The 23048-nt window shown below is 46.4% G+C and overlaps 1 protein-coding gene across 2 annotated transcripts in view; it reads left to right on the top strand.

The window, feature by feature from the left end:
* The first annotated feature begins 731 nt into the window (after window positions 1–731).
* The window catches only part of LOC119377889 (purine nucleoside phosphorylase), a 29505-nt gene continuing 7188 nt past the window's right edge, over window positions 732–23048 (top strand). The window contains exons 1-3 of one of the 2 annotated variants that reach the window (XM_037647184.2): window positions 732–966; window positions 16318–16487; window positions 22379–22482. In XM_037647184.2, the coding sequence (XP_037503112.1) occupies window positions 923–966; window positions 16318–16487; window positions 22379–22482 (318 nt within the window). In that variant the 5' untranslated portion in view covers window positions 732–922. Of the gene's footprint in view, window positions 967–15555; window positions 15649–16317; window positions 16488–22378; window positions 22483–23048 lie in introns of those variants that run through there. The other variant, XM_037647189.2, reaches the window with a different exon arrangement.

Raw genomic sequence — 23048 nt, forward strand, 5'->3', positions numbered from 1 at the left:
GAAAAGGCATGTACCGAGTAGCAAGAGTCACGAAAGCCCTAAATGGTTTTGCAGTCTAAAGGCGAAGCTCGAATCCTAGGGCTGCACTCTGCACGTGCGTACGTCAACTACGCAGTACACAATTCCAGGTGCATCTATACTATATACGCTTGCATACATTAACAGATTTTGCCTCCACCTTTTGTGGTTTTCGTCGATCTTCTGGTAACTCCCATTATAAGCAAAACTTCTCTTTGCCTGCCCCTTCTTTCTGTACTTCAACATGCATCATCGTGATGAATAAAATGTACGGTTTATTGATAATGGGATTCCAGAAAATAAAAAGACGAAAATATTCTCACGCCCTTACCGTGAGGCAGCCAACATTCCTATGTATCTCAGTATTTACTAATAAAAAAAAGCGAATGACGTTTTGCGTAGCGGCGGTTTTGTGTTGCCGTTGGGCACTCCTTCTCCACGAAACACAAGCACGCGCTTAGCGTCGTGTTCAAGCGGGAAACGCCGACGGGAAATTGGCGCCGGCCTCCTCGCGTTTGACGTCGGCGCTGACACGCAGACAGCGAGAGTGGGAATTATCTTGGAAGCGAAAGGAAAGGTGCGTCTCAGTTAAGCGCACGCACTTTTATCGCGTTGGGTGGCGCGTTTTGGCCGGCCAGCGGCAGTCCATTGTCATCGGAGCCATTAGCAGTGGAGGAGAGAGCGCACCGAAGCTGGCCGCCGTCCGCCGCCGCCGCCGCCGCTGCAGAGGTTGCACCGTGAGGCAACAGTCTGCGCCGCTGGTCATGGTGATTGGCCGAGGAGGCGGCGCCCCTTCCCCCGAGACCCTCTCCCGCTTAATCGCTCGAGGAGAGACGCGTCCCGACTGAAAATCCGTCGCTGTCTGTGCGTCCTACTGCCACGTCCTGACCACGCCGCTTCCGAAATGGCCAAGGTACCCGGACAGTCATCGGAGAATAGTATCGAGGGGTGAGACGAGCTGATTTGATTATTACCGTTTCGCTTTTCCTTGCCCGTCCTGTCCGTACCTGGCTTCACCGCGACCTTGGTAGTTCATGGATGGAGGTAAAACACCAAGCGAATCACCTGCTGATGCCGGCTGATCGCTGAACCGATGCGCACGTGCCGGCGTAGCGTGACGAGTGTTGACATTCCTGGCCTCGGCGGCGTTCTTCTTTAGAACGTCTCAAATGCGCGCTTCGTCTTCCGTGTGCGTGCGGCGTGTTTTGGCACATGGAGCTACGACTGTTGTATACAATTAAATCTAGCCGTACACGCTCACGGCCTCACTAGTAAAGCAACATTTGTAGAAACATTACAGACGCTTTTACGACAAGCAACTCAAGTGAGAAAGGTAACATTCTTTTTCGTTTAGTGTGTGTGGTTACTTTCTCATTAATTAAAATTGCTTTTCTTGCTTCTCGAGCTTTTGCATGAAAGGTCGCGATGATGCTATCATTTAGTTTCGTTTTACTGTGCCACCAAAAAGTTCTGTTTGCGGACGCTCGCCTACACCTCAATGTGGTAAGTAAGCGGCACGGCTATTTGCGCTTGAGATCTAGCTAGCTTCGAAAAGCACTGAAGCAGAACGCAAGTAAAATACTGCTACACTGATAACTACTTTCCATCTTCTTCGAGCCCGGACTTTCTCCTGGTCTAGTGTTTTCTGACGATACCGGTCTGCAAATGTTGAAAATGTCATCAACAGCCGGTAGATGTGTTTCTAAGCTACAACACATGTCCGCTGCACGTAAAAAGTAAGGACGATGACGAAGAAGAAAATAAAAGAGAAGGAAGTGTAATTTGCGTGCCTTGATTCATGGCCAGCTCCCCAGGGTGGGTGTGGGCCACGGCTGTCTGGACGAACAACAGCCTTGAAGCAGTACAAGATGTCCACTGACAACTACTGCTACGACGTTTATGTCATGAATGGCTAAAATTTGTCGCAAATCGTTTTACTATTTGATACCTCTGGTACTTGCTTGATCTTCCTTTATTAGGTTTCCATGTCATTTATATCTATTTGCAAAAGATGAGGAAGTAATCAAACTGCGGATGACAGTTGTGCTTGCTCCTCACTTGGCCGTTTCAGTTGAAAACAGTTTTGTCTGGCATGCGTCCGGCGGCTACATAGACAAACCGGTTACCTGCATCATAGTTTCCGCTTAGAGGAGCGAGAAAATCGGTCTACCAAGGACTATCTTAATAGCAGGCTCATTCAACCAAATAGGCCGACGACGGTCTTGCATCTTGTCATCGCCACTCGCGGAACGTGTTGCCAGCTTGGTGCCAGATGTGAAGACCTCTATGTTCCTTTCTTAGCCTTGACCCAAATGCGTGGAGAACTGAATCGGTGATTATGTGGCTAGGAGTTCGTTCTGTGGCTCGTATTGTTGTAGGCAGTGTATATTGGACACCAATTATAGAACCCTGCAAGCGGTAATGGAACTACTTTCTCTTTTGCTCTCCGTTTTTCTTTTTCTTTCTTTCTAATCTCTTTTTTTTTTTCTAAGCGGCGTGGTCGCACTTTGTGGCATGTTGAGGCAATCGCATATCATGCCACGAAATGCAACGGAGCGCCGCTTTAGTGCATGAAAGCTAAAATAAAAAGTGCATTTCTCTAGTGGCGTAATGGATTGTTGCATACGTTCGTTCGCGTCGTGAGATATCCACGAATGCCGCCTATTATCCTGCAATTCATGGTTGGTGGCGACGATATACTTATGAACGGCTAATAAATTGTCATAGCAGTGTGTAAATGCTATGTCACAAAAGTGTACGTGTGTTTGGTTCTCATCTCAGGACCTGAGCGACATACGTAGAGTCACTTCCACGGTCGTGTTAAGGCCTAAAAAAATGCTACGCTAATCAGCTGCCAAGTTTGGAGAACGTTATCTGTTCCTACAAAAATGGCACATTTTGAACGCGCAGATTGGATGATACTAATATAATTTATCAGTTTCATGTATTCTTTTTCATATCTTATTTTTACGCCCATTAAAGTGCTCATGGAGTAGCAGCGCCGTTACATTTCATTCATTGCTACGCGCCTTTTAAGGTTCTCGAACAGCAACTGAGAAAAAAAAAAAGAAAGACACTGAAGAGGCCGACTTGCCAGGCGGAACGACATTCCAGACATTGACATTACCTACACACATACACAAGCAAAATTTAAAAAAAAAAGGATGGAGTCTTGGTGGAACAAAACACACACACGCACAAAGAAAAGAATATCACGCTGGCGACAGAGGAGGAGGAGAGCGGGGAAACCAGTCTTACAGTTCAAGGTCAGAATCAGCGATGGCGTGCCCTTAGGATGCTCTGATTCGACCTTTCTCATATAGTTTCTGCCTGACATTTTCGTTATCACAGTCGAATTCTTCTACGGGGCATTTAATTATCGTTATCTCCCGTGGATATTGACATCGCGACGACCGTTGTTGCTGTTGCGACCAGAATGAAAATAAAGGTGCAGAAAGAGGGGTGGCGGCATCTTGTTAATTTAGAGCGACTGGTCACGCAATACACGTAACGCCGGGGTTAGTGATGCAAGCGTATCTCAAAGATGCGTTGAAAATCGTAAAACTGAAGCCCATACCTAACCATCTAGATCACTTGACCTCGCTTCGGTGATGTATCTAAACCTCCTACACGCCGTAAGCCTATCTGCTTATGTGCCTACCATTGAAAACCGACTGACCGAAACTTGTTCGGCGACTACATGGCGACGCTGTAGTTGATAATGGCAGGGCTTCACATAGGCTGCGTTACTAGCGCTACTCATACGTGCACCGAACGCGCACAATAACGTGCTTTCAACCTACCACGTTTGCTCAGCAGCTGTAACGCTGGATTTTCTACCGCATATGCGAATGAAGGCATAAATGGATACATACAAATAAGTAAGCAACAGAAAGCAACGTCCCAAAACCACGATATGATTATGAGAGACGCCGTAGTGGAGGGCTCCGGAAATTTCGGCCACCTGGGGTTCTTTAACGTGCACCTATAGATCTAAGCACATGGGCTTCGAGCATTTTCGCCTCCATCGAAAATGCGACCGCCGCGACCGGGATTCGATCCCGCGTCCTTCGGGTCAGCAGTCGAGCTGACTGCTTACCTGAAAAAAAAAAAAAAAATCATGGGGTGGTGAAATTTAATCCGGAAACCGAGATACGTCGTCCGTAACAGCTCAGGCGTATTTGTATGGTTCATCGAAACACTCTTTTTTCATTTATGCTACTTTTGTTCTTCAGAGTCTTGCGCTGTTCATAACGTGTCAGAACCACTAAATATTGTTAAGCTGCTCAGAGACGCTGCGCCAGACACGTCGGCTCAGGGTGGTCGCTTTGAGAATAAAAGTCCCAATGCGCGCACGAAAAAAAAAAAAGAAAGAAGAAAAAAAAAACGCCACACTTGTTTCCCGGATTTCAACGTTTACCATAAATGGTTAGTGAAACCAAATTCACCAGAGAGCTAAGACGGCGATCGACATGCATATGTGAAATTGTGGTGGTGGTAACAACTTTATTGCGAACTCCGGCACATTCGTGGACTGGGCCTGGGCCACCCCAGAGGAGTTCCGGAGACCCAGTCTCCTCGCCGCCTCACGGGCTTGCCAGACGGCCCATAGTTGACCTTGCAGGTTTGAGCTGCGCATCGCGGCCGTCCACCGCTCCGCAGCTTCATCTGAAAAGATTGCATTCCTCACATTCCCAGAGAATGTGTACTCGCGCTAGCGTCGGAAGTTCGAAGTCACGCGCACGCCTCGACAGCTCAAGCCGCGTTTGTTTTGTTTATTAATTTGCGTCCCTCTCCTGCCGCTGTGACGAAAACGAGAAGCCAGTTGGGGTACGGGGTGCATGGTACGACAGAAGGGACATAGGAGGCCCTTGTCGGGTATCTTGCATTCTTCGCGCTGTGGAGACTGCAGTTGACGATAAGCTAGCAAATTCGCTAATAGTATAACGCTGCGTCGTATGCCTGCCTAGTCATTGTCTTCAGTATTATTCGTTGTAGCGTGCACCGCAATACTGGGGGCAGGCAGTGGGCGCCGCGGAGCGCCAGCCAGCGCGGCCGCCGCATGGATGCAAACTTGCGCAGGCGCAGTGACAGCTAGACGTGTGACTGCATTGCTTGGGACCGCAATGCCAGCGCTACACTGCGGCGAAGTGAGCTTTGCTTACAGTAGCATATCACCTTTCGCGGCAGGCCAGCCTTGAATTTGTGTAGCGCATGTGGCGCTTGCTCACCCTCGAGCCGAGTACAACTGCGTAACCATATCCAGCAAACATTTCTATCGGCGCGCCAAAACATTGCAGCAGACGATACAAAGACGATCTGCGCCACAGCGCCTGCGCAGATCATGGTTCAATGCACGGCCGGCAGGACAGAACTCGATATCCGCAGAGCGTAGCCACGCGCTCGCATGTCCCGCGGTATTTTATGAACGCGTGGGCCCGCGTAAGACTTATGACCAAAGTTTAATCCTATTCATGGTGGAATATCAAATGCGCTCACTCTCCCTACACAGTCACATCGCCGTATGTAGTTTACTGGCTTATTCCTACATAATCACATCGCCTTTGCAGGGCTGGCTTCTAGAAACATGTTTTAAGAGCACGGTCTGCAGCCATGTGGTATACGCCTCAATACCAATAAAAACGACCGCCCCTCTCAAAAAAAAAAAAAAAAAAAAGAAGCCGGCGAAAATTCATTTAAAAGTACATTTGAAAAGCACATTCTTCGGGCGGGAACGTAAGCTGAGAAAATACTCGTAATATTTGTCAAATACGAACCTGAAATACTGAACCATAGGTGCAGCATACCTTTTCGAGCGGTCACTACATCATGAACTCGCGCACAACACACAGTACATCCTTTACAACAATGACTTACGCGGTTTTACGTGCCAAAACCACGATATGATACTATGCACGCCGTAGTGGGGGCGTCCGGATTAATTTCGACCACCTGGTATTCCTTAACGTGCACCTCAATCTAAGTACATTGGTGTTTTAGCCTTTCTCCCCCATTGAAATCCCCGGCCGCCGTGGCCGGGGATCGAACCAGCGTCTCTTAGCTTTAGCAGCGCGACACCTTACCTGCTAAGCTACTACGGCGGGTATATTCAATCTTTTTGAATCACCTGATGGGGTTTTGCAATTATATACAGCGTCACTTATACGCCAGTTCATACGATGGGTGTACACGAGGATATCTCGTAAAGTTAGTCAATAGTTTTACTCTCGCTATGCATCGCCCTTCGCATTTCTCCTTGAGTTCCTAAAAGCTATGTTCGGAGGAATCGCTTTTATTATGCTACTTTTCTTTCTTTTGTGTCAAGGTCGTGTGACGTCCAAACAGTATGGTCCCGAAAATAGAAAAGTGCCTGAGTGCGCGAGCTGCGCGTCTACTTCGTCCACTTCGTATTTGCGCCGTTCGCGTGAGCAGCAGCGCAGTATATAGGGCCGTGAAAAAGGGTGAGACGCCTGCTCCACTGGTCCTGCCGCGATGGCCCTGCCAAGCATGCACGGTCTAGACGTGGGAAGACGAGCGAGTCACGTTCGCTTCTAGTCGGGGCCGGGCCCCATTTGGCTGCTTCTGCTCGCTGGGCTGCGACTTCTTGCGCTTCTGTCACATTCAAGAACTCCGTTGCACTGTGCCTCAGAGCTTCATTCCATATCGCTATGGGTGCAACTAGTGTTTCGTTTTCACATTCTGAGAAAGTTCTAAGAATGTGAAAGCCCCCGTCACTTTCTTTTCCATAACGCCGCGCGTGTTTTTCTTTATTTTTTCTTCTCTCTCTCTCTCTCCTTTTTTTTTTTTTTTTTTTTTGTACTGCGCCTATTGTGACACGTCAGAACGACGCCGAACAGTGCGCGCATTTGTCTATTCAGGGCGCACATTTCTAAGCGCCCCGAGCAGCCCTCGGTATTCAGGCCCTTTTGTCGACGCGCTTCGCTGTGTCACGCGCGTGCATTCGCCCACTGTAGCGTACGCATAAACATAAGCGAGTTTTCTGTGCGTGCACTTGTGCAGCACGCACGCTGCCGGAAAGTATACTGCATACACGACCGCAGGGAGTGAATTTGATTACATGTCTATTCTGAATGGACTTAGCCAGATGACCGTACGATTGTAATCAGAACCAGACTTGTACACGTAAAAAAAAAAGTGTAGCCGATTACATTGACAATTCTTCCAGTTAAAAAAGTAATTGATTACAGTTACCAATTACTGTCACGCGGAAGTAATTCAAGAATTACCAAACGTAATTGATTAAGTTTAAATTGGATTACCTTCCAATTTTATAGCTTGCATATATTCATGCGAATACCATATCAATATAAGACAAGATATCACCAAGAGAAGGAGAAACAAAGAAAAAATGACCAACTCAGAAATCTTGTGTAGAAAATCAAAAGACCATCTCCTGTCAAATAATAAAAACTGATGTTTTTATTTATTTATTTATTTATTGATAGCAAGATGGAACGAGCAGTGACGCATCTTGATATAATGCACAATCTTGAACATGAACTTTTATCACTTGACAGGAGATTACTTTTTGCTTTTCTAGAAGAGGGTGACGCTATGGCGTATTCAAGGTTGTCAAGTGGGTCATATTTTTTCTTCATTTCTTCTTCTTTTGGTGATATCTTGTCATAATATCGATGGAGTATTCGCATAAATATGCAAGCTAACCCATTCATAAACTGTTAGTTGAAAGTCAGCACTCTGTCCATTCTCTTCTTGTTTTTTATTCGGTACGTGTATGTTCTGTAATCCTTATGAACAATGCTTTTACCTGCCAGCAAATGTTATTGAATTACATCGACCGTTACTGAGTGAAAAAAAAAAAAACCTCAACGATCAATTACAATATCACCAAGAAACACAGGTCAATAAAAGTAATCGATTACGTACAAGACTAATCGAAACTCTCAGAGAAATAGGCTTGTTCTCACGCGCTAGTGCACGCAGAGAAGCTTAATATAGAAATTAATAGTATTGAACGTCCTGAAAGCTGCAGCGCGACCCATGTGGTTCACCGTGTGTATTGCATTCTACCGTGATCGTATACAGTGTGAGATCCCATCCCGCCGCGGCCTTGCGTTGAGCATCAGCAAAACACTACATACATTCCACGGCTTATCTGACTTAGCAAGAGCGTCGCGAAGGGTAGAGACTCCCTCTGTTCAACGCCATAAGCATGCCTTACGAGTAACATCTGATCATAGTGGAGGGGATGGCACCGCACAAAAACACAGAAAGATAGTAGACGACACAAATTGTGTCGTCTACTCGGTTCTTGCGTTTTTGTGCGCTTTCCCCCTCTTGTCCAGTATGAACTGGTACCAACTAGCCCAATTATCCTATTCATTCATTCATTCTTGGGCAAAGACACAGCAACCCATTAGTTTCGAGGCTGAATGTTTACGTATATAGCGCTGCGATATATTCGCGGGTATCGCATCTCTACCACGATTACAGCGTCTACAACTCTATAGCGAATCACCCCAGAGGAGTTCTATTTTAAAATGTTTGCAAGCACTGAATGTCCAAGTTGTGGTTCCGCATGACAATTACTGTACACAAGGTCTGTCCTGAAAGTCATGTCAGTAAATCCTTTAAAAAACATTTATTGAATTTATCGTTACAAGTGTATAAAAATCTTCAAAATAGTCTCCTTTTGCGTCGATACATCGGCTCCAGCAAGGCTTCCAGCTCTCGAATGTGTTGCGGTAGGCCTCCTCCGGAATGGCCTTTATTGCTGTGGTGCAAGCTGCTTTGATCCCGTGCACTGTCTCAAAATTCTCGCCTTTCTCGTGTGTTTTGAGGCTTAGACACAGAAAAAAGTCGGGGTGAGCCAAGTGCGGGCTGTAGCGAGACTGGGGGATCGTTGGCATCCCTGCTTTAACCAGGTAGTCGGTGACGATGAAGGCACTGTGGGCAGGCGCATTATTGTGCTGCAACTTCCAGTTGTCCGCGACGTCCGGCCCGATGCGTTGAACCCAACATTTCAGTTGTTTAAGGACACACACATAAAGCTTGCCGAATGTTTAACATGTTGGCCATTAAACGAACACTTAATAGGCGGTCTGAGTTCAACAGTTGCCTCACTCGCGTCACATCGTCAGCCGTGGTGGTCGTGGATGGCCGTCCGGTGCGGTCGTCGACCTCTTCCCGGCCTTCCAAAAAGGCCTTGTGCCACCGAAACACTTGCCGATCTGATAGGCCATGTTCTTTGTAAGCAGTCTTGATCATAGTAAAAGTTTCCGCAGCGGTCTTGCGAAGTTTCACGCAAAACTTGATCGCAAATCTTTGTTCTCACGAGCGCTGCATTTTCCTTTACACAAGAACAAAAAACAACTCTCACGGACAGGCCCGTCTTACACTCTCCGATGCTCGGAGCACAAACAAACTCTCACGGACAGGCCCGTCCTACACTCTCCGATGCTCGGAGCACAGCGACGGAGCGCTGCTTAGCTGGGATCCCTCACTACCAGTTTCAACCGGGTAGGCCTCGCTCCGACGTACAGTCGAGTCACAATAAATTCACTGCCATTACTTTTAGGACAGGCCCTGTATATAGTGTTAGAACTGAAAAATTCGGTCGAGTAGTATTATATTAAAAGCAGTAATAGTCACTTCGTGTATGTATGCATTGATGTCCATATAGAGGCAGCGAGTTCTTTCTGTTCGTGCTATTAAAACAATGAAGAGCGGATATGCAGATATTCGAAGTCCACGCCCTTGAGTGTTCATGCGAGTAAAACAGGCCTGCAACAGCGTTTGTGTCATTTAACGCTGCTGCCGCTCGATAACTCAACTTGTCACGCCACTCAGTACACATGGTGCCCAGACAAGAAATACACAGTGTCAGATAGCGGCGAGGGACGGTTTTATGCTACGATCAGAACATTTGCATGGGAACAATAATACACCGCGCTGGCTCTGTATCAACTTGTTTGGTCTACCGTGGTAAAACCGAAAAGCAGTCGTCGCACTAGGTGGTCAGAAACTAAGTAGGTTTGCTGTTTTTTTTTCCTTTTTTTTTCAGGCCTTGCATTGGTATTAATTAAAGAGTATTCGAAAAAATTCGCTATCTATTATAGTAAACTGGTTGTGGAAAATTCACCTTTAATGTCGACGCAAATAAAGAGAACGACATTCACTGCCAAGCTTTTCTTTCAAAAGCTGCTCAGCCGACTATACTTCTGTAACAGCTTGAGTAGCTGAGATAAACGTTAAATTAATAATAATAATATCTGGGGTTTAACGTCCCAAAACCACGATATAATTATGAGAGACGCCGTAGTGGAGGGCTCCGGAAATTTCGACCACCTGGGGTTCTTTAAAGGAGTACTGACACGATTTTGAGACATCGCAAAAGGGACATTTTTGGTTTCCTTGGTATGCAGTGTCAACGATGTCCACACACCGGAGTCGGAGAACACGTATAAAATATTTTAATTTGACTTTGAAGTTTTCGTCACTGAGCATCTGCAAGCCAGCCACAGTGCAATGGACATTATCCCGACGAGTCAAGACAGTTCCCCCGAGTTTGCAAGTTCTGCATCCCGCATGCAGCCTATATCGTAGAAATCACTGTCAGGGTCTCTGGATGACAGTTCACTTATCGTTGTTTATGTGCACCACTGGCAGATGACGGATTTGCCGCTAGTACGTCGTGAGTTTCTGTATCCCCGTGACGTCACATTGCTATGAAACGTCACCGAGAAGCCGCCCCCTTGATATCGAAACCGAAAGTGTCTTTTTAAGGTAGCGATAAATAAAATATATACGGTGCATTCCCAGGCACCATAATACTCGTTTTAGGTTTCTCGACACCAGTATTTTTATTTAGAGCATCAGTCCGAAAATTTTTAAAATTCGTGTCAGTACTCCTTTAACGTGCACCTAAATCTAAGTGCACGGTCGTCAAACATTTTCGCCTCTCTCGAAAATGCAGCCGCCGCGGCCGGGATTCGATCCCGCGACCTTCGGGTCAGCAGTCGAGCGCCATAACCACTAGACCACCGTGGCGGGGCGATAAACGTTAACTTGTAGTGTTGCAAACATTAAAAGGTAACATTCTGTGTCGGACAAACGCCGTGCGGAAAACTGAAAGGAATGACTCAGCGTCCCTACTTAGCGATACCAGAAGTGGCTTTTCGATTAGGTGCTTCAGGTACAGTTTACACGAATCGTTATGTCTACAAGGCGCCTTTTATCTTTCTTGTAGCAACATTTCTACATCGTAGAGGGGAGCCTTTGCGGGAACCGTAGTACAGTGAACGCATAGTTATTTACAGGAACGGCGCGTGTCGCTTTATTAGCTAAATGGAGGTGTGGGAGGGCGCTTGGTGATAAAAATGCTAGGCTTCCAGTGGCGATTGTCCTCGCCCCTCGAGGTTTACACAGATCTGGAGGGGCGCAACAGGCTTCTCGTAGAGATTGCGTCCCTGAAGTCTGGAGGGTCCCCCATCTTGTTGTTCACGGTCTGAACGAGATGAGGCGGCGCCCGCATTTTCTTTCGTGTGTTCTATACTCCGCGTGATGTGCCGACGGATCGGGGCTATCCAAAGGCACTTTTTTTGTTTTAGATTAAGATGCGGCGCTTCGCCACAACTATAGGGCTATATACAAACACCATCTTTTACAGAGTGGTAGCCGCTGTGGCTCTTAGATTTTTTTATTAAAGCGATTCTCCACTTGCCTCTTTCCTCCCCATTTTTCGGGTTCCGGCTTCTGGCTGACTTGAGCGATTCACCGGAACCGGAAATAGTGAAAGCAAGCATCGGATATAGTGCAAGCCGATTCGCCCCGGAGCCGCAGATGGCGCACCTATAAGCGCAGACGTGAGCTGCAACGTCAACAAGCCATTGTAGTCACGCCGTCGTCGTGATGCGTGGGATACGCTCGATCGAAAGCCAGAAGTCTTATGTTGAGAGAGGCGTTTCGATGATGAAAAATGTGTCGAGCATGGTCGTGCGGTTCTGTACCTGCAAATGGACGCTAAACAAGGACACAGTTCTTAGCAAAAATCGATAAAAACTTAATAAGCTAATCTTAGTACTACAGCACGTGGGATAGGCATGGTATTTAGGTATCTCGAAGTCTCAGCATTTCAGGCGTTTCCTGAAAAGCGAACATAAATTCTACTGCAAACATCGTACGCTCTCCACAGCCTCCTTACTGCTGCTCTTTAAAGAACCTCCGCGTAGCGATCGATATTGATCCCCCTGTGTGCCTTCTATATATTCGTTCTTGAAGGCATGCACGTTATATCGCACAACTAAAATTGTCAGCGATTCGATCCTCACTAATAGTTTTTAACATGTCTGCATTAGACAATCGCAAGGCCTGGTTGGAGTGCTCGATCTGTCGCATTAAGGCTTCGGTACAGAAAGGACAGCTCGTGAAAAGTCCTTAGATGAGCTAGTTGGGCAGATGACGAAACGAGTGATCGATGCAGACAAGACAGTGCGCTGTGTATCTTCTGTTTCACTCGTCGTCGTCCGCGTAATTTCGCGGACGACAACTGTTGCAATGTCAAAATGTGTAGTTGCAAAAGGTTAGCAGCAAACACCGTGAAAGGCGGTGTCGAGATTCTGCTACGCCGGCCCTTTATAACGAGGTCGGCGTGACGCGAATACATACGACGTCAGGAAGGTGTGAGTATATTTCTGAGTTGGCTCACAAGAATTTTAGAGATCAGAAAGCTCGGATATTTTAGGACCTAAGTCATGCAGCCTGCAACTTAGGCGTGTATTGCGAAATTTGAGTGACAGGCCATTGAAATGCACAAACGAAGAAGCGAAACAGTTTGGCCCTCTCACAGTATACTCGCGTCGCTAAAAGTTTTACAAAGAGGTGCACGCAAGGCTTGAAGGAGCGTAGAGAGAAATCATACAGGCTATACACTGACTCTAGGATTTGCAAACTCGCTAGGAACGCTTTTACGAACTATGATTGGCGCCAGGCGACTAAAAGTTTATTTCAGTTTCAATGCGGACAAATTAGACGTGGCTTCCTTCTCCGGACTCGTGGCGATAGCCATCATGAAAACCTAATTAAGGCGAAAGCCTTAGATGCCTCATTAAAAGCGCAGATTGACCGTTGGCGTCGGCGTCCCGCGGCGTCGGGCACAGCACGAGTGGGGCAAAAAATCGTCACATGATGACGTCACCACATGACGTCAGCATGACGTCGCAGATAGCTGAAATTTGTGTCGTCATCATGACGTCACGCGACGTAACGTCACATGATGCCGTCATCACATCACATCAAAGGTGTGCCGATCACGGAGGCAGTGAAAAACCACGCTAGGTGCACAAAGCTTTCGCAGGGTGGCGGGACAGGATCAACGCATCGACTGAGAAGAAAAAGAAGATGGCTTTCGCCTTCGAGTCGTCTTAGGTGAATGCATAAGGGACCCTGTGAGTTTTAAGAGATCAATAACACGACGTCAAACACGACCCCTTCAGGACATCTGCACCTGGATTTTCCGAAACGCGGTCGGGAGACGCAAGTGCGGCGTCTCACACGTAGTCCTGGCGTCATCAAGCGCGAGCGCTTTTTTGTGAAATCATGGCGCGAACGACGTATGAGCTCGTTACCGTAAGATCGACCTCCGTAACGTAGGCTACAGTTGGCTTACTTCGTGAATACAACAAGAATGAATATCCATTCATTCTTGTTGACGGGAATTCTGAAATTGGGAACTTGAAAAATACATTTTACACGTGCTAAAACCACGATATATGATTACGAGGCACGATGCGCTTGGGGACTCCGGATTAATTCTGACCACCTGGCGTTCTTTAATGTGCACCTAAATCTAAGTACAAGCGTGTTCTTTCATTTCGCCTCTATCGAACTGCAGCAGCCGTGGCCGGGAATTGAACTCGCATTCTCGAGCTTATCAGCGCGACAGCTTAGCCACTAAGCCATACCATGGCGAGTGATTGTGAGCAGTGTGACAGAAATTGTGTAATGCAGGGGATGCGAGTTGGCATATATATTACCATGTTATGGTCTCCAAGAAGTTGTGCAGTAACCAAGACAGAAAAATACTCCCTTGGGGATTAATGAATCTACGGAATGACAGCATTTTTTTTTATGTGCCAAGTGATGTGACATGTGAACAGTTATTCAGTGTGCGCATCCATCGCAGCAGTGATTCAGCAAGGTACACTGTGCATGCATCGAGCACCCTGCTTGTGGCAATCCCTTAGATTCATAACAGAGGTTCATCTGGTGAAGACAGTTCTTGACTACATTCAGAAAAAAAATAATAAAACGCGTGTTAACGATTCCTCTTTTCACATGTTTAGAATGCGCTGAGGCATAAGGCAAAATCGGCTTGCTTCGTGGTTCATATATCATCAACAGGTTTCGTCAGGTTGAAAAACAATGTTAGTGTCAAGAAACTTATGAGTGCTATTTGTGGGCAGCTCTTGCCTCAATGCAAGGGAGTTAAAACAGTCTGTAAGTGACGTTAGAAGATCAAAACCTTTCTCCTGCATCGCATTTGAATTAGTGCAGTGTTGGATTGTTTGGACGGCCAGGGCATGGTAAAGGCTTTTCGGTACATTGATGACTTATAATATTCCTTGAAAATGGTTTAAATGAGATGCAGGAGAAAGCTTTTGTTCTCCTCGCGTCATTTAAAGGCTGTTTTAATTTCCTTGAATTGACGCATGAGCTGCCCACAAATCAGCAAAAGTGGTCACAAGTTTACAAGTGAAATCAAAGAGGCAGAAAAGATTTTACTAATGGGTTCCGGAAGTGTGAGCCCTCCATATGTACACCTGTCAGATAAAGAGCTATCCTTTCTAAGACAGAGCTATCCTTTCTAAGACAGAGCTATCCTTTCTAAGACGCGCGCGCGCACGCACGCACGCACGCACACACACGCACGCACGCACGCACACACATTACAAATATTACAAATTCATGATACTGTGCTTGGCGCTTTTTGGCCAGACGTGGCCCTTGCGCCATTAAACAACATATAACATGGATAACTAATAATAGAACGAGTGGACCACGCATGCGTGACAATATACCCCCCGCCCCCTCCCCTCGTCAAGAGGTGAGGGTTTGCATGCAAACGCTGTGGACAACGAATTATACACGGCACAAATGCGTTGAGAGGATGTAACATAATTCAAGGTTCTTTTGCATAAAGAAACATGCACAATAAGCAGTAATCTCGCGTCAAGAACCTGCTTGGATACGCATTTGTATTACGCTCATGGGCCACAACACAAGAAATGGGAGCGCAAAAAGGGCTCTTCTGCGTTATCCTTATCGTCTTTAAGGCTTTACAGGGCACTAGTGAAAGGCGTGGTACGTCTTACTGCAGGCACTGCGTCAGCGTTGTAACGCGCCTCCGCGTCGAAAATGAGCTTTCTACAGTTCACGTAGAGCTGAGCCTCGTATTTATTATGTGTGTGCTCCTCCGCCAGTGGCAGTTAAGCTGTTAAAATGCAGCGTATTATCATCCGTCGACGCGAGGTATATAACAACGGGTCTTATCTATCCGGGCTCAGTTTTTCGAGCTGCGTAGCCGCGTCAGTTGAAATCCGACGGTTTCGGTCGACACAACCCAGCCATGAGCTCTCCCAAGGATGAACAGTAAGAAATGCCTTTTCATAACTCTGCCCTGATCACTTCTGACATGCTAGATGCGAATGTCCTTGACTTATGACGTTACAGTTATTCCTTTGTAACTACATAAGAAGACGAATCAGTCGCCAAATCGTCGTGAGCCGTTCAGAATATCGGCATGCGCGAAATCTAGACACATTATAGCGTTCACTTCACATAGGAGGCTAAATCATGCATTAGAAGCGTATGTCGAATAATATTCCGCGACATCAGTTTACGTATGTCACATCAGTTTGCGTGTATGTGTGTTCGGCACTGCTGTGTTGTGATTATTTCTTGAGTCTTGACCAGTGCAATGTTTTTTTTTTCTTTATTCTTTTCTCGGTGGTTATAGTTGGTCATTACCTCGAAATTCTATAGGTAATGCAAAAGTAAATGCCGTACATGAAAATGCAAACGAAACATTCACTTTCATTGAAAGCTTCGTAGTAAAATATATATTCCGAGTAGCATTTACACGCCATGATTAGAAAACCATGCTCTCCATGAATGCGCACGCACTATTTTGCGTGCATGTCTCGACGCTTAGTCACTGTTGTTATCAAGCATGTAAAAAGCACCTAGGCTGCACTTTTGGTACGCAAAAGGATTGTCAGAATGCGCTGTAAATTAAGTACCCTCAGTTGATTTATGCAGATACTCGTATGAACACATCGAAAGTATCGCAAACTTCCTGCTGAGCAAGACGGAGCACCGACCAACGATAGGAATCATATGCGGCTCTGGCTTGGGCTCCCTGGCTGACCTCATCGGAGGCAGCAAGGAGTTTCAGTACAAGGACATTCCAGATTTCCCTGTTAGCACAGGTTGGTACAATCTTGCATACTATTAAGTGACAACTTGGCTTGTGTGACAAGTGTGTGCGGATGCACAATTAAGATAAATATAAGTACAATAATTTTGCACTGATTTTGGCAAGCAACCAAATATAGTTGAAGTATGCCACCAGTGTCGATATCGTGGGGTGTGAACTAGATTTCGATGAGCCACCGTTTGCACTAAGGCGAATGTAAAAGCGACAAGCGAATAAATGTGCTCAGATTAACGCATATAGCCCCCGTGTGTGCGATACCTTGCATATACTACAAGTATAATATAGAACGCTTGCTGCCGCGGCTAATGTGTTTTTCTTTTAGAACAAGGAGCCGGTAATTGCAGCGTTTTTACTTTACAGAACACCGTTTTCCGGTCTTATAATACTCCTCACTAATGTATGTCCTTTGTCACGTGCGACAAGAACGCACCTCCTTCTTATGCTTATTTATTTGTCTGTCAGTGGAGTCGTATACGTTTTCCGACATAATAATGCTTACTCATGACGAAAAGCCTTTCACAGAGCAGCAAAAAAAAAAAAGCATGAAGTTCAACAGCGCTCCTTTTAAACGTGACGCGACATGTGCGCTAGAGTTTGACGTACTGGACTACGAATAGCGGTGAGGATGGCAAAAGTCGTAATAGCAGTAACGACAGTAGTAGTACGTATTATTAATTATAATTATTATAGAGGTTTAACGTCCCAAAACCACGATATGATTACGAGGGACGGCGTAGTGGAGGGCTCCGGAAATTTCGACCACCTGGGATTCTTTAACGTACAGCTAAATCTATGTACACGGGCCTCAAGCATTTTCGCCTTCATCGAAAATGCCACCGCTGCGCCCGGGATTCGATCCCGCGACCTTCGGGTCAGCAGTCGAGCACCATAACCACTAGCCCACCCTGGCGGGCATTATAGTACGTATTATTATTATTATTATTATTATTATTATTATTATTATTATTATTATTAGTAGTAGTAGTAGTAGTAGTAGTAGTAGTAGTAGTAGTAGTAGTAGCAGTAGTAGTAGTAGTAGTAGTAGTAGTAGTAGTAGTAGTAGTAGTAGTAGTAGTAGTCGTAGTAGTAGTAGTAGTAGTAGTAGTAGTAGTAGTAGTAGTAGTAGTAGTAGTTGTAGTAGTAGTAGTAGTTGTAGGTGTCGTTGTTGTTGTTACTGGCTTTTATGAGATAACATTCAAGAAGATGGAGAAAAAGAGAGTCTCAACTCTCACCTAACGCGCAACAGAAAGACCAGAAAGCCCGTAGTATATAACATGAACGCGTGTTATGAAAGGCCAATGGGTCGTTGTTGTTGTTTACGGTATTTATTCACATTTTTGCCCTTGGAGGGCTCCGGTGAATGGTTGGTGAAGGGATGAGAAAGAAAAGGAAAGGGAGCCAGTGGTATTATGGAGGCTTGTTGGTTAATCTGCATCGCCGGAGCTGACGCTTTCAATGGAACCCCCGAGATGAAGGCTGGCGCCAGTGGCTGGAGCCTCAGTCTCGGGGTCATCTAGGTTCCCGAGTAGCGAGTGCCATAGCTCGCTGACGACCACGGCAGTGCTGCGCCTCTGAAGTGTTCAGGGATCTGGAAGGAACTCGGTCGCCATTTTGGCGGAAGCGAAGCAACGGCCCGTTGTCTGGAGCAAGAGTAAAGCGGAAAGTCCCAGATGAGGTGCTCGAGGTCCACCCAGCTATTGCAGGGGGTGCAGATCCCAATGCGTGAGCTTCCCAGGACACGAGGCTCTTCCTTTCGGTGAAAACACTGCACGGGGAAAGAATTAAGGAGCGTTCCAGTCTGTGCCTGCCGCAGCAGTACCCGCTGCCTTAGTGTAGCAGCCTTGGAGGGAAGTAATGTCCAAGGGGTTGGATACAGCGAGGAGATAGCTGCGCCGGTAATGTATTGGTTCATATCTGCAGTCTGCGAGCCGTTCCGTCCGACCTGCACAACGGTTTTCGCAGCATTTCTGAAGCGCTTCAATACCCGCCCTATAGTGCAATTGCTGATGAATAAAGTGCCCAAGCCTATACTAACCTCTAGGCTTTTGAGATCCAACATAGTGAGAGCGCTGCATCAACTTGAAATAGAGAGTTCGTGCCTCGATCATAAAGGCTGACCCTGAGAGATCGGGCTGAAGATATATATCTTAGCTCGACTGGTTCTGTATTACGACGGGACTGAACTAAATGGCCCTTTTTGACTCCCCCCTTCCCTGGTAGCGGAGGAGAGCCGGTTCAAGCGGCCGTAACCGCGTAGGTGTTTTTCCGACCTTGACTTCGTCTGCCGCTTCGAAGGCCCCTCACTCTCCATCCCTGGACTGTCTCGTTTCGCCAGTCCCTCCTGATAAGTACGGGGTGATGGGCGCCGTCTCGAGATAAGGCCTGCTGGAGGTGGTGTCATTCGTGCTGCCGCTGATCTCAGCGTCGTATGAAAGCGATAGCCGAGCCTAGAGAAAAAGGAACCCGGCATGCCTTGGTATGCGAGGTTTATTCACAGTGTCATGAGCGGCGCTTATCATGATATTCGTGGTATTAACAGAAAAAAAAAGGGTATTCCGTTATGCTTGGTTGAGAGACTTCTGAAGTTTCTCCATAAACGAAGCACACGTGCGAACGTTCTTGGTATCCGAAATGCAGGTGGCGGACCGAGCAGGGACAACACCATGGGAGTACAAAACAAAACGGTTTATTACAGGAGGAGAATAGGAGAGTAAAAAAAAAATGTTGCAGATGATCCCTAGGCATATTTATATGACATGAGAACATGAAAACGTTTTTCTGGCTAGGTTTTGTAAGGCAGGGGCGCTGCAAAGTGGTGTTGTCGAATTGTGTTATAAAGAATGAGGCCATGCGAGAGGCCGAATCATGTTATAGAATGTTGAGTCTTATTCGTTCGCTCTTGCTGAAAGCAAAGTGCCCGGATCCCAGCGGGAATTCTTGCTACACTCTGATTATTTCTCCGTGAACGTCTTTCTGCATATGCCGTGGCTTTACAACCGCTCCCTTGACAAGTCCATCGAGTACGTCAATGTTTCTCACAATCATTTACGGATATCAAATGCATAACGTTAATTAGCCGAGCGGGTTCCCCGTGTCTGCCTTTCCTAGCCCTTCTCGTATTTCGTGACTTGAGTGTAGAGCATACACGTTTTAATTCACGTTCTTCCCCCGAGTCCTCCTCGTCAAGTTAGGGAGCGCTTCGTCGACGAGTCTTTTGCCGATGTCTGTGCTGAGGCCTACAACGTCGACATCAGATTCACTGCAGCTACGCAGGCTGTTGCGGCACTGCCTCCACAGAAGTTAAAGGCCAACTGATAGGGAGGACAATGGCGCGCGCCCTTCGAGTTGGGACTTCCCCTTCTGCCTGCGGGGATCCCCTCTCTCGTAACCCGCGGCTAGAGGGGCTACCGCGGCTAAAGTGTTCTACCGCGGCCGCAAGTGGTTGCTGCGGCAGTTGTTGGCGCTGGCGTCGCTCAGCTCCGGTGGGAGAGGTCACGTGCTTTCCGGACACGGATTTTGCGCACGCCCGGCGGGTGCGCGTTTTCGCCAACCTAACCAAGTAACGGTTTCTCGTTGAGAAAAAAACAAAACAAACTTTAAAGGGGATCATGAACCACTTTTCCAAGTAATGATCTAATGACCTCATTATCGGAGTTTACTGCCTCCCGAATCGATTGCCGCAAAAATTTCTCGAATCCGTCAAGAATGAGCGGAGTTACGGGGGTTTGGCGCACGCTCTCAGCGCTTTCTCTCTTTTCTCGTGCCGACGAGCGCACTGGAAGCTACACAGGGAGGTATGGCACGGGGGAAAGAAGTTACGTCAGCGCTCGTCATGAAACGCGATCGCTCTCCCGCTGTGATTCGCGTGCCAGAGTGCGGCTACCGTGTACTGAGTAGTGCGGCGCCGGCAAGTGGCGGCACCCCGTGGCAAGAAGCGCATCTGATCCGAACGCCGCTCTCGATTTACGTCGGCTATCGGCCAATAAGCATGCTATGTCTCTTGCGACGTAAACAGGCAGATCCTCGACGTCAACGGGCAGACGCCCCGCCCACCGACGAGAGTGAGAACCGGCCTCTGTTTGAAAAGAGGGCGCCCGAGGAAACGGCAACTTCGCGCTCCGCTTGTGGCCTTTACGCGGCGCGCACGACTGTAATATTTGGCAGAACAGTTCATAGCCGTGTCAGCTTTCCGCAGGATATGTTTTTTCAAGAAGCCCAAGGGGTGCTTCATGACCCCTTTAACACAATGTTCTCAGTCCAGGACGCCGTCATCCCTCGCCGCTCGTCGCGATAATGTTGACAAGCAAACTGTCCTAATGTGTCGCAGAAAGCTTTATTGCTGCTCTTTGCAGCTATACTGCGCACCTTGCACTTATTACGAGATGCGATTTGCGGCACGCATTGACCTTGAAATTACATCTGCGAAGGAACGCCTAGTTCGAGATATCGTAGTTCAAACGAATTCGAAGCGCTTTAATACTATTACTAGGCAACCGGTTAGTCTTTATAAGTATTTCCTTTCCTCACACTCATGGAACTGTAGCGGTGTCTGCCACATGCACACACTTTTGGAAGGGAAGCTCATACATAGACTGTCATAGACTCATAGACAAACAGCTCATATACTATTTGAATTTTAGAGCCTCGCGCTGACTGTACAGGTGCTGCAGACGCCGGTAGCATGTCTCTAAGCAGCAACTTATGCGTGTGACCCTCCTCCACAAATTCTTACATAGCAATTTTACATGTTTACAACTTATTTGATGTTGAGAAAGTCATAACACTATCGGTAGGGTAAAGCGGTCATCTTGGTTTCGGCTTTATAACTCAACAGCTTTTTCATATTTTATTTTGAAAGGTCGCGTGCTCAATAAGGAAGCCGTTGGCCTTCACTTTGTGCGATTTCGACCCTGTAGCTTTTGTTACTGTTTTGTATTTAAGCACTAAATTTTATACTGGTGTGTAATATTAAATGCACTTTTCTCAGAAACCAAAAGCAGTATGACCATGAATTCTTGCACGCTAATTCCACATGGTAGTGGCATTAACCTCTAGCTCTAAAGACGGGTTCCTATATTTATCTGACAAGAAAAAAAATATTGTCTTCACATGTCACGCACCGTAAGGGAGACTTTCCAATTAATATTCTTTTTTCTTAATTATAACTCACACAGTTTTTTACGTTTTAGGTTCCGACTATTTGGAAGGTAGCTAAGTATATTCTGAGAAAATTTCGGCGCAATCGGTCGGACAGTTTTTCAGCAAAGGTACATAAAGTTTCGAAAATTGTCAAAAATCTGATCGTGAGAAAAACGCGCCTTTATGTTTAAAAACACGCGCGGAAAGTTCTCACTACATAAACCATTGACTATATACGCTAGAAAAGCATTACTGCTGGGGAAATTTGCAATCAGAACTATTAAAAATTGTAAGAAATGAATATATTTAACCGATCTAGCCATATTTACTATAAAAAATACATACATGCAGAAACAATGATGGAAAACATCATGTAGACAAGCCCTTGCATCCATCAGGAGGCGCGGTTTTTGGCGCCATTCCAAAATGGCTCCGAGCGCTCCTATGCGCTCGCCAATGCATGGTTTTGCTCCTCATAGTGTGTATTATTATTTAGTAATGTAATCAAAAATCGATTTTTTGTCGATCTACCCTACCATACCCCCTTAAACATACTAAGCGATAGTTCATGTTGTTAAGATGTTAGACGAGGTAACAGAAATAAAAGTTAACCTTAAACATTCTCCAATGGCCTATGCAGTGCGAGTGCAAAAAGCCTCGAGAACGCGCGCATTTGACCTGGCCGGGAGGGAAATGTGGATAAACATCAATTAACTGTGTTTTTTTACTCTCTCTTTTTTTCAGTTCCTGGTCACAGCGGAAAGCTTGTTTTAGGCAGCCTGGAAGGAAAGACGGTCATTTGTATGCAAGGACGATTTCATCCTTACGAAGGCTACCCACTATGGAAGGTATACGAATTGATGTTATTAGTATCAGTGCATTGAAGGGACACTAAAGTGAAACAACGAATTCGTTAACATTGATAAGTTCTACTCTGAAACTCTTAATGTCGTTGATGTCACCGTAATAGTTTTAATACCAGAGGAGAAAATCAAGGTGAAAGCCTCAGTTTCAAATTTCGCGCCGAAATCTCCGCGCGTGACGTCGCGGATTTCATAGTGCATTTTTCATATTTTGGCGACATTGGCCTAACGAAATTTCCTGAAACTTGGCATGTTAGGTCTTTGGCCCTTTCCGATGTGAATGTACTTCATTTTTACCAATCACGAACGACGTAGGTCCTAGTAGACGCCGTCAAAATCTACGACGTCACGGCGATCGGTGCGGGAACTTCAAGGTGGCGCCGCCACCCGCATTTTATTTTTTGCGCGTTTTCCCGCTTACCAAGCGTCTTCTCGTGGTAAACGTGGTGATTTTGGTATTGTGAAAGAGTAATTTACTAATAAGAGAAAATTCGGTTTTCTCATTAGTGTCTCTTTAAGCCCTATGAAACTCTGAAAATCAATATTGTGCG

Source organism: Rhipicephalus sanguineus, chromosome 1 (assembly GCF_013339695.2).
Source record: "Rhipicephalus sanguineus isolate Rsan-2018 chromosome 1, BIME_Rsan_1.4, whole genome shotgun sequence".
Classification (NCBI taxonomy): Eukaryota; Metazoa; Arthropoda; class Arachnida; order Ixodida; family Ixodidae; genus Rhipicephalus; species Rhipicephalus sanguineus.